At 43.7% G+C, this 12,847-nt stretch overlaps 1 protein-coding gene across 1 annotated transcript in view; it reads right to left on the bottom strand.

The window, feature by feature from the left end:
- LOC122771480 (xylosyltransferase 1-like) overlaps positions 1-12,847 on the bottom strand; it is an 82,875-nt gene that overhangs the window by 9,628 nt on the left and 60,400 nt on the right. The window contains exons 7-9 of the mRNA XM_044029074.1: positions 12,513-12,689; positions 8,474-8,739; positions 3,727-3,925 (exon numbers count right to left, since the gene is read on the bottom strand). Coding sequence (XP_043885009.1) covers positions 3,727-3,925; positions 8,474-8,739; positions 12,513-12,689 — 642 coding nt within the window. The remainder of the gene's footprint in view (positions 1-3,726; positions 3,926-8,473; positions 8,740-12,512; positions 12,690-12,847) is intronic.

A 12,847-nucleotide genomic window follows, 5' to 3' on the forward strand; every position in this document is an offset into this window, starting at 1 on the left:
CTAGTTCATGTCTGTACAATAATTGGCAACATGCGGCACGAATTATGCACGACCAGTGCAGCCGACAGGAGGGCGGCGTCCAAGCCCGTCTCTCTCTCACTCTACACTGACGCACACACACGAGTTAATCAGGCTCACACACGAGGTGGCTGTTTTGCCACACAAGCAAAACTCAATCCTAATCCTCATCACTACAGGAAAAAGGTGTAAAACACATGCCACCATACATAACTATTGACAGGTGGGGTTTTAGCTACATTTACAGAGTTTAACGCTCGTGCCAGAGGTATCACTCTCTGGGAGATTACTTTCAAGGTAACAAAGGAAGAAAGTCTGCCTTCCACTATGAAAGTGGGTCAAACAGGGATTAACTTGTGGCCCGTTTCAGCCACGGCGTATATTTTACGATGACCTCTACTCTTAACCTGTCTTTTGCTGCCTTTGCCCAATGAGCTTTAGCTTAAGACCAATAACCAATAACCTTATCGGTGCTCACCAAGTCAGAGGCTTATGACCTTCTTTCACTTAGAGCAACTACAGTATACTTAGAGGAACATGCTCCTGTGAAACGAATGCTGATCCAAACTCACTGTGACCTCTACACTCCCACGTTCCCCCCTCTTTTCTGTGTTGCCCTGGCACTAACAGGGGTTTACTCATACTTTCCACTCACTCACTTTGATTAATCAGAGTTTCCTCTCATCAACATCAGCGACTAACAACCATTGTTTGTTAAAACTCATTAACATTTTCTTTGGAAAACCCCAAAAAGAAAACAGTTATAATAGATAATTATTGCGATGAAATGTCTGATAAAATCTTTGCTGCTGAAAGGCTGTTGAAGAAAACAGTTAATTTAGGTTTAAGGTAGACCATCTTTTTCCTATATTAATACACATTTCATTATCTGCCTATTTTCCCATCTCACTTTATAGAAAACATTAAACGCTCCCAACTTGTATTTCACGTTTTTTCCATTTCTTGCACCTGACCCTGCGACCTCATAAACTCTTTCTATCGCTGGCTCGCCGGCGCCTATAGTCTGACATCTGGAGGTCAGTTTGATCCGTCAGTTTTGTGGACAGTCCCCGTCTGCATCCGTCCGTGCTTAAAACCAGAGGGCATGAATGTTCCTTCAAACTCTGTATGGAAGCTTATTATTGGCACTTTTTGTGAGGGGTAATCAAAAACAGGTGTTCGCCAGCAGCATTAGAGGACTTTAGAGGCTCCCCGGGGCAACATATCACGACTCAGGGTCTATGGGTAAGACGCATGGCTGCTTGTTAATGAAGATGCACTGTGGAGAGATGGACCAAGGAAGGGAGGATGGAGAACAGAGTGCACAAAAGTAGATTCCTTCATGTTCGTGCGTCAAAACATACCAAAATAGATCGTTTTTGATGGGATAATGTTCAAGAAAACCAGCTCCAGGTTGCTTAGCTTAACATACACTGGTGAAAAAATGTCACTTTAAACTTTGAAATCACATTCTTTCCTGCAGATAATTGCTCTTGTGTTCTCTTTCAGGTTTATAAGACAACATATGGGTGTCAGATTCATTAAGCATGTTGATTAAATGGTACATTAAATATCATAATTTTCTTAGATTACAGCATCATATGTTGCAGGTGTCGTCGCCCACTGCACTCTACTGTACATCCTCCTCCACAGAGTGATTGGGGCACACATTATATGTTACACACCGTGGTGGAGCGAGGACTAAACCATCAGTCAAAGCCAGTCATTCTACTGTATAAGATTTACCCAACGCAGCATAATATACTTCTCAATGTCAAATCTGACTTGAGGTGAAATACTAATTTTAACTGTGCCGGCTGTAAGTGGTCCTTCACTAAATCATGCTGTAAAAAGGCCCATAAAGGCTGCTGAGAGGCAGCAGTCGAGTGGAGAAGAAAGACACATCTGTCTTCCTATATATCTGAACGAGGACAGGAAACACGCTGTTAACCCGGCCATATGGTTTATCTACCAAAATCCAGCATAAAGCCTTAATGTAACGGGTCATATCTGCAAAGTTGACAAAAAGTACAGAGCTGCCGCAGCAGCTGTCTTGTTTAAGCTGTTTCTGCTCTTGGTTTTTGACTGACAGATAGACTGACTGAGTGAATGACTGACTGACAGCCATTCCACGGTGCCAGACAGCGATGGCTTCCTTTGAGCTGGGCATCCAGATAAAAGCCACAGCTCATATTGCTTCTCTGTCACTCGCGGTTTCATAACATAGAAGCACAAACAGGGCTTAGTGAGACGCAGTCCTATGGAGAATGAGCATATGGAGGCCTTTTGAGTTCACGCTAAAGCCTCTTTCACACTCCGTTTTTGTCAACCTGGGTAAACCGAGCTCAGTGACAATATTAAAGTCATTACTCTTTTGTATGATCTACTCTTGTACTTTACTCCCTCACTCAAACTCAAAGGCGAGAGAATTACTTTAGTGCAAATAAAGAATAGTGAGTGCTGTCACAAGTCGCTAACAGCTATGCTAACAGCTGGAGGATGAATGGGCATCTTAGCGTTACCGAAACTGAAGCAGACTAAGAAGAAATTAGCATGTCCGCCCAGGATTTGCGTTCCCACTGGTCAAAACCATGTCCATGCACAGGACAGGGTTCCTACACCTTGGTTGACATTCAATTCAAGGACTTTTTAAGCACTTTCCAGGACGAATTTCATCAAATTCAGCTTCAGATGGGAGGGCAACTTGTAAGCGCTGCTTTGCCCACGGGGTCTACTTTTATTGATTTGCAGCACGCTCCGCTTCAGGACAAGTAACTGTCCTTGGGATCTTGGTTCAAGTCAGTCTTTGTAATTACAACTCGACATTTGTTCTGCCTAGTCTAGTCCTAGTCCTACGTACATGGCGTTGTAAGAAAGGTGGGAGATATTTACCTAAACTAACTTAAACTTCTTTCTTGCACAAAGTTCTAGCATTTTCAATGACCCATGAGAGCATTCCAAGGACCCGTGGGAACCTTGGCAGGATTAGACCGTTTTTTTTGACCAGTGGGAGTGGCGTATATGACTGTAGAAGAAGGTCAAACCGGGATTTTGTGTGTGTGAGCATGTGTGTGAGACGGTGCTCCAAAGGCATGAACAAATTCATTCACAAATCTGTTGACATGTCTGCCTCCTACAAAACAGCTCATGATAAACCCGAGTAAAAGCACAATTTACATTCCCTCAGTTAATTTTGTCCCTTTTTAAGAAGACACTTGGTGGCTGTCACATCACAACCCAGTGGCTGTATCCTAAACAGGCCTTGTGGTAAACAGAAACACAGATTAACATAACAAGACAATCAAGGGAAGCATTCCAGTGTGAAGGTGAGAAGACGTTCTATTAAGAAACAACAAATAAGCAGCACAGGACGCGCTCATCCCTATAAACTTAGATGAATTCAATCAATTTACATTTTACAAGGCCATTACAGGCACCATTTTAAATGTGTGGAGACGCAGCACTATGAGTCTTGGCAAGGTCGCCATGGCAATGAATATAAGGTCACCATGGCAATGAGCTGTATATCTCACCTCTAATTATGTGCTGAATAGCTGTGTTTTTCCTGTGTGGTGCTTTGGGTTTTAATGGAACTCATTTCCTGATGCTGGCAACCGCTGACTGATTGTTCTGTGACTCTTGCCAAATGTGTGACTTAAATGTAAATTAAATAAATGCTACGCCACACAAGCCAATATGCTGACTCACCTCAGCAAACTGCAACCTGCTGAATGCGCTGGTTGGAGGAGTGGTGATCCTGAAGTTCTTCCTGGGTGCCACCCAGGTCTCCATGGTCTCTAGCTTGCTCGTGGCCAGGTTGGTGGCATGGTGTTGGATCAGGTAGCCCTGGAACTGGTCTGACAGGAAGTAGAGATGCACTGACACCGGGTGGCCCATGGGGAAGTACCTGGGAGAGCATCCAGAGAGTGAGAATTCGTTAGCACACCTGACAGCGGCGGACGTACCTGCTGGTGTACAATGTGGTGCTTTTCAGGGCCAATTGAGTAAAAGGAGAAGAATATCTAGCATTGGAAATGCTAATGTGGCTGAATGCTAGTGTACTCTCACAGTTAATAGAACTTTTAGACCCACAGTTGGTGAAACGGATGTTATCGTTCAGCACGTTTTCATGCACGAGCCATTTATCCGTTGGGGAATCGATTGATTGAATGTGTCTGGTGATCTCCCCCTTACAGCTTGTCAGAATTGGGCGTTTTCAGGTTGACCCATTACATCACAAACCAACACAATCTTAGCCGGTGGCTAATTGGGACAATATCGAGCATGTATCTCACGTAGTCTTCTTGCCATCCATACACATTAAATTCTTTGAGCAGGCAGAGCATATAATCTGGATTTTGCCATGTTTTCCTCGTGCTGGCGTTCATGATATTTCAGTCGGACTAACATGTTTACATGTATTTTTATGTCCGTTTTTGGTCAGACCAAGACAACAGTTAGATTTCTCTAACGTCATGCACTGACTCCTTCACACCTCTGTCCTCTCTCCCACACTCTCTGCTGTTTCCTCCCTCTTCTTTGTCGGTCTAAGCATCAGGTTTACGTGGGCAGAGCTGTTTTTCTTCTTTCGCATGGTAACCAAAAATGGTAAAATGCTGTGAGAGAATGGCAGTGAAAGCAAGGCCCAAACAATTTTTATTTCAAAGCAATTACACACTTACACATACCTCTGTGTAGTATATTCAATTTCGGCCAGTAAACCCTCCCAAATGTTGCACACTGGACCTATCAGTGTGGCTTGTTGTGTGACCACACTTGGATAATGGGGGCTTTTAATTATTTCTATGCCCACACATGACTATAGAAGTAGATCAAACATGCGTAATGGGCTGGTAAACACTTAATTAAAGCACAAGTATCTTTGAAAAGTAAATAACAAACTTCTTCCGCGCTAATTATCGCTTTCCAGTGTGTTTGGTTGCGGCAGCATTTGCTGACGTTCTGAAGTGGAACGGACGGTTTTGAAAAGACACAAGACAGTGGAGACCACAGCAATCTGCCAGCTCCACACAATTACACACAACAGTCAGGACTGACACGCACACACGCGCACACACGACTCCACGTATCGCAAGTCTGCTGAACAAAGTTGAACTGGGTCATCCAGTCAGCTGAAGCCAAATGAAGGTCTTGCCCCTATGATTAGTCTGTTGTTTGCTGTTGTTCGTGTGTGTGTGTGTGTGTGTGTGTGTGTGTGTGTGTGTGTGTGTGCCCTCGAGGCAGTGAGATCTGGAAAAGCCGAAGGAGTCCAGTGTGGGCACTGCTGGGAAACACACCACAGCTGCTCCTGCACACTCACCCCCCCCACACACACACACACACACACACTCATGATTTCTCATCCTTCGTCTCTTGTACTTCCTTCAGCTTCCTCCTCTCAAACACACAAACACACACACACACACACACATGCAAACCCTGCTCACACACTCCCTGCTCCTCAGTGCCTATGTCCTCATCAGTATTCTACTAAAGGACCAGGAGTCAACCCGTCCCAGTAAATGCTACCCTGACAAGCAGAACAGCAAATATTTACTCCCAAAAGGATAGCGGTGCACACTCCCTCCTCCCGTGATGCTGGTTTCTGTGTCTTTCTCTCTTTCTCGTCTCTGTTCTCCCATTTGCATTTTCCACATTGCACCTCTCCTCTCCTCTCCTTTCCTTTCCTCTCCTCTCCTCCTCATCCCTTGGCTGTCATTCCCTCCTGCCTTGTGTTTCCCAAAAGAGATGTGGTGTGGATGCCAGTGTGCGAGGCTGGGAAAAGGGGCCAAGGCGTAGCATTGCACAGAAGCTCCATTCAGACCTTTACGCCACAGTCTTAGTCAGAGCGGCGTCTTAAAAGCCAAATATCCCCCACCTCTCTCTCTCTCTCTCTCTCTCTTCCTCCTCTCCTTTGCTGCTGCCTCACACTGGGACAAACCCATCCATCTGTTAATAACATGTCTAAATTCTGAACGCACACACAGAAAAAAAACAACAACAACTGTTTTGTTGGATCATCAGGAGCACGTTGCTGAAACGATCCCACAGTGGAGTCAATGCCGTTTTAACACAGTTTCCATGAAGGTAGGATTTATTGCACCTGCGATAAATTGATGTTGCATTACGACGCATTAGTGCTGAGATAGGTGTTCCTATAAAAGGACAACTACACACACACACACACACACACACAAACACAAACACAGAGCAAATGTAGGACGCCAGATGAAGACTAATTTGCTGTGACTCGTTATCATCATCTGGTTTTAATTTCTTGGCTTCATCAGACAAATTCCAAATCAATACAACAAAAATAACCTTGTGAACTCACATCTCACACACACACACACACAGTGTGCATTAATTAATGGGCCTATAAACAAGACTGTGGCTAAAGAAGAAGAAAATCACCGGGCTCTTTTTTAGTTTCTATTTCTCCTCTTTGCTCAGCCTCATATCAACAATGTCTCACTGTGACTGAATGATATAAAAGTAGATTATTAGTCACTAACATTACTATATCAACTTTTTAACACAAATAGACATTTTGACGACATTATTTAATGGTTTGCCTCAGTTTGGCGACATTTGTGCCACCATTTAAATCGACTCACAAAGGCACTTATCTGAAAAAGTAAAGAGTAAATAACTCCTTAACTGTAACCACTGCACTTAAGTTTATGATCCACTACGTGGATCTTATCTCCTCATTGCAATAAATGAAAACGGTAACACCACAAAGTACACTCAGTCAGAAGACGGCTTTGTAGTGTCGAGATAAACTCTTTAAGGACATTTACAACAAACTCTCTAAACTGTAGAAATAAAAAAGAGAGAGTTTATTCATTGTTAGCGCTGCCATAAGCTTCTCGATCAATAAGCTCAATTTCCTTGTGTTGTGTTGAGTACACACATACGGATTATAGCTTATCCAAAAGTTAGTTAAGTATATTCATGTATTGGGGAATTAAGAGGAGCTTGTTTGTTTAAAAAGTATGAATATGTGTTTATACTTTTGAATAAAGTGTCGTTATTGGTGTAGAACCTCAAACTAGGTACAACTGAGTAATATCTTAGTTTGATCTTTTTAGTTTATATATATATGTATATATATATATATATATATATATATACTGTACATGGGCGCACATCATTTTTCAATTCCCATGCTTCGTGACCTTTCGCCTCGCCGCCATTTAAAAGAGCTTCATGTAAACATTAAAGACTTGATTTGCTCGTGAGGTTTGTTTGTTTGGAAATGTTTCTCCTCACAGTTTCATTTCCTGGCAGTGGCACACAAACACACACGCACACACACACGTACAGTACGCACATTTCCCATGGTCTGCTCTCGCTCACTCTCTTTAACAGATGCACTGCATGAATAGAAACAGCTGTAATGGATGGATGTTTTGAGGTCTGACAAATGAAAACATGCTTCCTTTCTCTGCTTGGCTTTACCCACAGGACACAATTCTTTTTTTTTTTTGTAGAGGAGGGGGGAGGAGGGATACTTGTCACCCCCACTTAACAGGGATCAAACCGTCTCAGCTGACACATGATGATAGGTTTTGTGTTGCTTTTTGCTTCACCGAGTGTGAGACTTTCATGAGTAGAACAAACAGCAGACCTGGCAGCTTGATGACCACCGACGAAACCGCACCGCGTTTGTCATCATTTAACCGCTTCCCTTAAGTGGAGAAAAGTCAAATTGCTTTTTGTTGTCTTTAAAAGACTCCCTTTTTTTCTATTGTAATGTGTTTCTTTGTCCAGCGGAGGCGCTTTTTACGAGCCGCGCAGACATTCCCGTCACCTTAATTAGCAGTTCTCACCTCTGCTTCCTGTTTAAAACGAGCACATTTATTTAGTCTCAAGTTTGATTTTTTTTTTAACCACTCTGCATCGGAGGTTCATCGGCGTGCATGTAAATGAAAGGAACCGGCAGCAGCTGCTACTGAAAGATACATGCCGCGGAAACGCCTGCTGCAGTGCATCGAGCTGAAATGTTCCATTCTGCGATTCAAATATGAAAGCGCAGTGTGGTTTTCCCCTTTTCATTTTAACCACATATGTTAACAGCACTCAGGAATTCATACATTTCCACTAATAACACAGCGGCCTGAAGGGACAGCTTTCAACACTCTGACCTATATAACCTCATTATCTCAGGGAGAAATTGACAGAGTAAGATATCCTGTAACAAAATGAATAGCATTACCCAGAGTTCCCTGTTGCTTTCCTTGTCATCGTGTTTCCATGACATGCGATCACAGGCATAGACATCAACATAGACACAAAAGCCTTTTATAAGTGTTGTGGTTTCTTGCGCCAACACAGCTGTGAGTGGTTTCTTCCACCGAGAACAGGTGGAGGTGCACGCAGGTGTGCCGCGTGACGACGGACACAGAATCAAAAAGCCAGGGTGTATTTGCATGTGAGCAACAAAACAAACCTGCAGCTGTGATCCTTCGGGTTCCCCTGCAGGGAGGCGGCCGCTCTGGCCAGGCCCAGCCGCGAGAAGGAGTGGTAGTACGTGAGCCGCGTGTCCGATAGGCTGGCCGCGCCGTCAGACTCGTCGTACACGTTCTCCCAGTATGAGTTCAGCGCCGGCGTTCCCTGGGGATGGGGTCCAAACAAGTAGGTGTCCAGCTGGTTCACTATCTCCTGGTTGACACTGGCTTCAAACTTCCTTGCAAAGAAGGTGGGTCGCACCGTTTGCTGCGGAGGGAGAGTGGAACGGGGGGGAGGGAGGGGTGATATTAAACATCAAACGATTCAAATGGGATGTGACGAGTGAGCTGACTAGAGAGTAGAAAATTGTTCAAATTGAGAGTAGAGCCGAGGTGATGGCAGGCAGCAGATAAAAAGGGAGGTAAATATTTCCCAGTGATTGAATTATTATGCACATTAAATCAGATTTACTTCCTCCTCAGTCTTGCACAACATAAGGCGCATACTGTGTGAACTAGGTGTTGAGAATAATCAAAAAGAATCAAATATATCAACTATTACGTTACCTCACGTCTTTATTTCAGTGGCTTTTCACACATTTCTCTCACATCTGCACCGCTTGGCTTTTCTTTTCTTTTCTTTTTTAATTAACTAGATAAATGTGCGCCTTCAGGGCTCTAGAAATTATTCTAATTAAAGAATATGTGTAATTGGGGGTGGGAAGGATCCAGTATGGTTAACATATTAAAACTCACAAGTACAGTCTGAAAGTTTAGGAACCACTAAGTATAATTTCGGTCATGACCATACACAGCCTGCAATGTTTAAATGGATTATCAAGGGAACGACTCGTGAGAAGGAGAAGAAAAGTTACTGTTCATTTTCAGAACTCAATTCTTTGTTATTACTATTACAGAGGAAGAAAATACGAGAGCTGGTGAAAACAACTGGTGCACTTGAATTTTACTGGGACTGCAGGTCACTTTATGCATCCGTCACAAGAATTACACCCAGTGTCAAGAGGTCTAAAAACACTTAAGACCTTGATGTTCTGATCAGTGCGTAAATTGCGTTCACTCCCGGGTAAAATATCTCTGCAGTGTGTGTGTTGTTTTTTATTTATCGGCTCCAATCAGCATCAGTGGGAACCCAAGACTTATCAAGTAAAAATGCTAATTTCTTCTTCGTCTGCCTTCCTGCTTCAGTCCCAGCGCTTTGACATCCTTTCATTTACTGGCCGAGAACTTGGGACACAGTGCTCAGTATTTTTTTTTATTCCACCAATCAGATCAGTTGAATGATGGATTAAAAGATGAACGGAGTTAAAGATACAAAATGGTAATTGGTGTAACGGTGTCATCAAGTTCCATATTGGTTATATATATGGTTATATTGTGTAGAAGAAAAAACACCACACGGCAGATCAACCGCTGCCAATACCTGTCCATCGATGCATCATCTGTTTCCTCAACACTACTGCACAGTGTGTGTTTGTGTCACCCTGTCTCGCCTCCCCCTCTCCACCCATCTCTTTCTCACCCTCTCCTCTACCTCTCCCACACTGTTGCATACGTGGTTGGTGATGGCGCGTCACGGAATTTGCCGCCTCTTCAGCTTGGCACACACACAAAGAACATCTCCTCAGTCCCAGTCACAAAACCCTTTTCACTGATAGTCACCCTGCTTCAAACACCACGGTGCTATTTGCTAAAAAAAAAAACAACAACCCAGAGACCTAATGAAGCTGCGGCACAGACTTCACCAGTTTCTCAGGCTGCTGTGGCGACTGTGAGATACTGCGGTACCACATGATGCATTAGTTCTAGATTTCGAATGAAAAAGAGGTTTTGTTTGTACACCGTGCCAGACCTCGTGTGACCTGACACGTCCTCTAGCAGCTTTCTGAAAGCAGCAACCTGTCAAAGCCTGTTTCTCGAACAGATTTCCCAACTGCACCCCGTGTTACTTCACAATGATGCACTAATACACAAAGCACACCACCCACTTTTCCCTCCCCACAGTAACTCCCACACCCATGAGTGCACTTCAAAATCACCATGTGGGAAATCCAGCAGTCGTACCTTGACTTGTCGCCCACTTTAATTGTCTGTATCTTTCCCTCTGCTCCAGTTCAAAGGGAAGCGCATGAGCTCAATGGGATATTAAGACCTATTAATACTGGCTTGACTGGTTTCTGGAAAGGCTGCTTTGTTCTCAGGGATGAACTTCATTGGTACCAGGGTGCCAGCCAGACCCAGAAGCAGTGCCAAGGACCTGTGGTAATGTGTTGGCATTGAACTGCCAGAGACTGAGGCGAGACAGATGGCAGACAGGTCCGGTCAGGGGAGATCTGAGGTCAGCGCGGCGACTTTGACTGGTATGTGAAGGACAGAAGAGGCCAAATGAGGCTCAGGACTGGGGCAGATATTTTACTGTGGCAGAATTCTTTCAATTTGTCTCGCAGCTTTTACTCCACATTAAAAGTCAAACCGTGATACTGACTTCCTCTGGGCTCCCGGAGTTACTGCCAGCCACTCACTTTCACTTTGAGGAGCTGACTAACCCTCGTTTCCCCCCTCAAACCCACGGCACAAAAAAAAAAGGATCTAACTACTCGTAATTTTATTTTTTCCCCTTTCAGGGTCACACTAACAGAGACATAATTTAGCACGTCGTGATTCTGAAAGCTATGGGAACAGGCTGGACACAGAGGGACAAGAGGACAGAACCTCGAGGGCAGAGAATTTAGAGATTGACTGCTGCTGATTTCCCACGACACACGGAGGTGTGTGCGCAGCAAACATCCTCCAAAGTGACAACGTTCTTTGCAGTTTCAGTTTCGGGGTCACAACGTGTCCCTTGTAGTCATACTTCTCGAAGTTCAAACTTCTTTTGGATGTGCAACCTTTTTACAGCCCGGGGTCTGCATTTATCAAACAGCCGGCAGTCAACGTTTGGATTTGAGTGAGACGGATCAGTCGCCGTTCTTTGTCGGAGCAAACAAACCCTTTAAGACCCTTTAAAATCACAAGGCGCCATAACCGGTTACTCTGAGTAATATCTAGAGCACTCAGAGTGGGTTCACTGTCGGCATCCCAGCTGCAGATGCTGCTTTACTGTTATCTCCAAAAAGCATTTCTATTGCGTGGTTAAATATTTCACCCTTAAAGGTCCAGTGTGTAGGAATCTGTGACATCTAAAGGTGAAACAAACGAAGGACTCTTTCTCTCACACCTCCTTCTCTCTTCATTAAGTGGCCTTCGCATACCAGAAAGGATACTCCTCCTCTTTTTTTGTATAGTATGCTTTTGCCTGGTGCCCTGGTGCATTTATCCATTACAGCAGCTGCAGAAACATGGCGGCACAAAATGGTGGCCTACGTAAATAAAAGGCTAAATCTTAGGCTACAACAACCAAATGGATTTAACTGACCCGCTTCTGCAAACATTCTTTTAGGAAGTATATTCAATTTCTCCTAAACGTTGAACCTTTTCCTTCAGTAAAGACATCTTTACATCGTCTTGACTGGTTTTTATCTTGTCTTTTTTTTCCTTATCTCACATCCATCACTCTTGTAACGCAGCTCAGCGAATGCCTTCCGAAAATGCCACTTTGTAACTATAGCTCGTCCAGGTGATACATGCATACATCACACAGTCTTTTGCTTGCTAAAAGGGCCAAACAACACAAACATAAAGAAAACCCTTTCCTTTCCGTCTGTGCTTGTCTGCAAATGCTTTCTGATGTCTGAGTCGACCGCCAGTGAACTTTGGTCAAACCCTTTCTGTAACTTTTACTGTCATTTCATCTCCTCCTGCTGTATTTGGTCTAGGATTACTCGCGTCAACACTGTAAAAGAGATGGTACGGTAAATATTATGACGGGTATAAGGTAAACAGTAAGTGCCCGTGTGGCTATTTATACTGTGAACATACATGTGGATGGATCCCATGTCGTCTGTCACTGGCAATGACAGGCTTGTATAAGTCTCCTGAAACTACATGGAATATTATATAATATATTATAGTTGTTATGATTACCTGGAAGCGGTGGAAGTCTGCAGGCTTGAAATCATTCGGGGAACACCCACACCAGTCTACGATGTGCTTGTACTGGCATTTACAGCCAAGTTTACGATTCCAGTTGGTGATGCGCAGGTTGTTATCCACCATGCTGCCACAGTAGGCGCTGTTCTCCAGCACGGTGTGGAAGAATGACTAGGAAGTGGGAATGGAGAGAGAGGAGAAAAACATGGAGAGGCAAAATTAGGAAAAGGGGATTTCTTTATTTCTTTCTTTCTTTCAAACAACACTTTTTAAGAAGCAAATAAAATATCGATTTAATCATTTTAATGTTTGAAAATACACTCGTTATT

Source organism: Solea senegalensis, linkage group LG6 (genome assembly GCF_019176455.1).
Source record: "Solea senegalensis isolate Sse05_10M linkage group LG6, IFAPA_SoseM_1, whole genome shotgun sequence".
Lineage (NCBI taxonomy): Eukaryota > Metazoa > Chordata > Actinopteri > Pleuronectiformes > Soleidae > Solea > Solea senegalensis.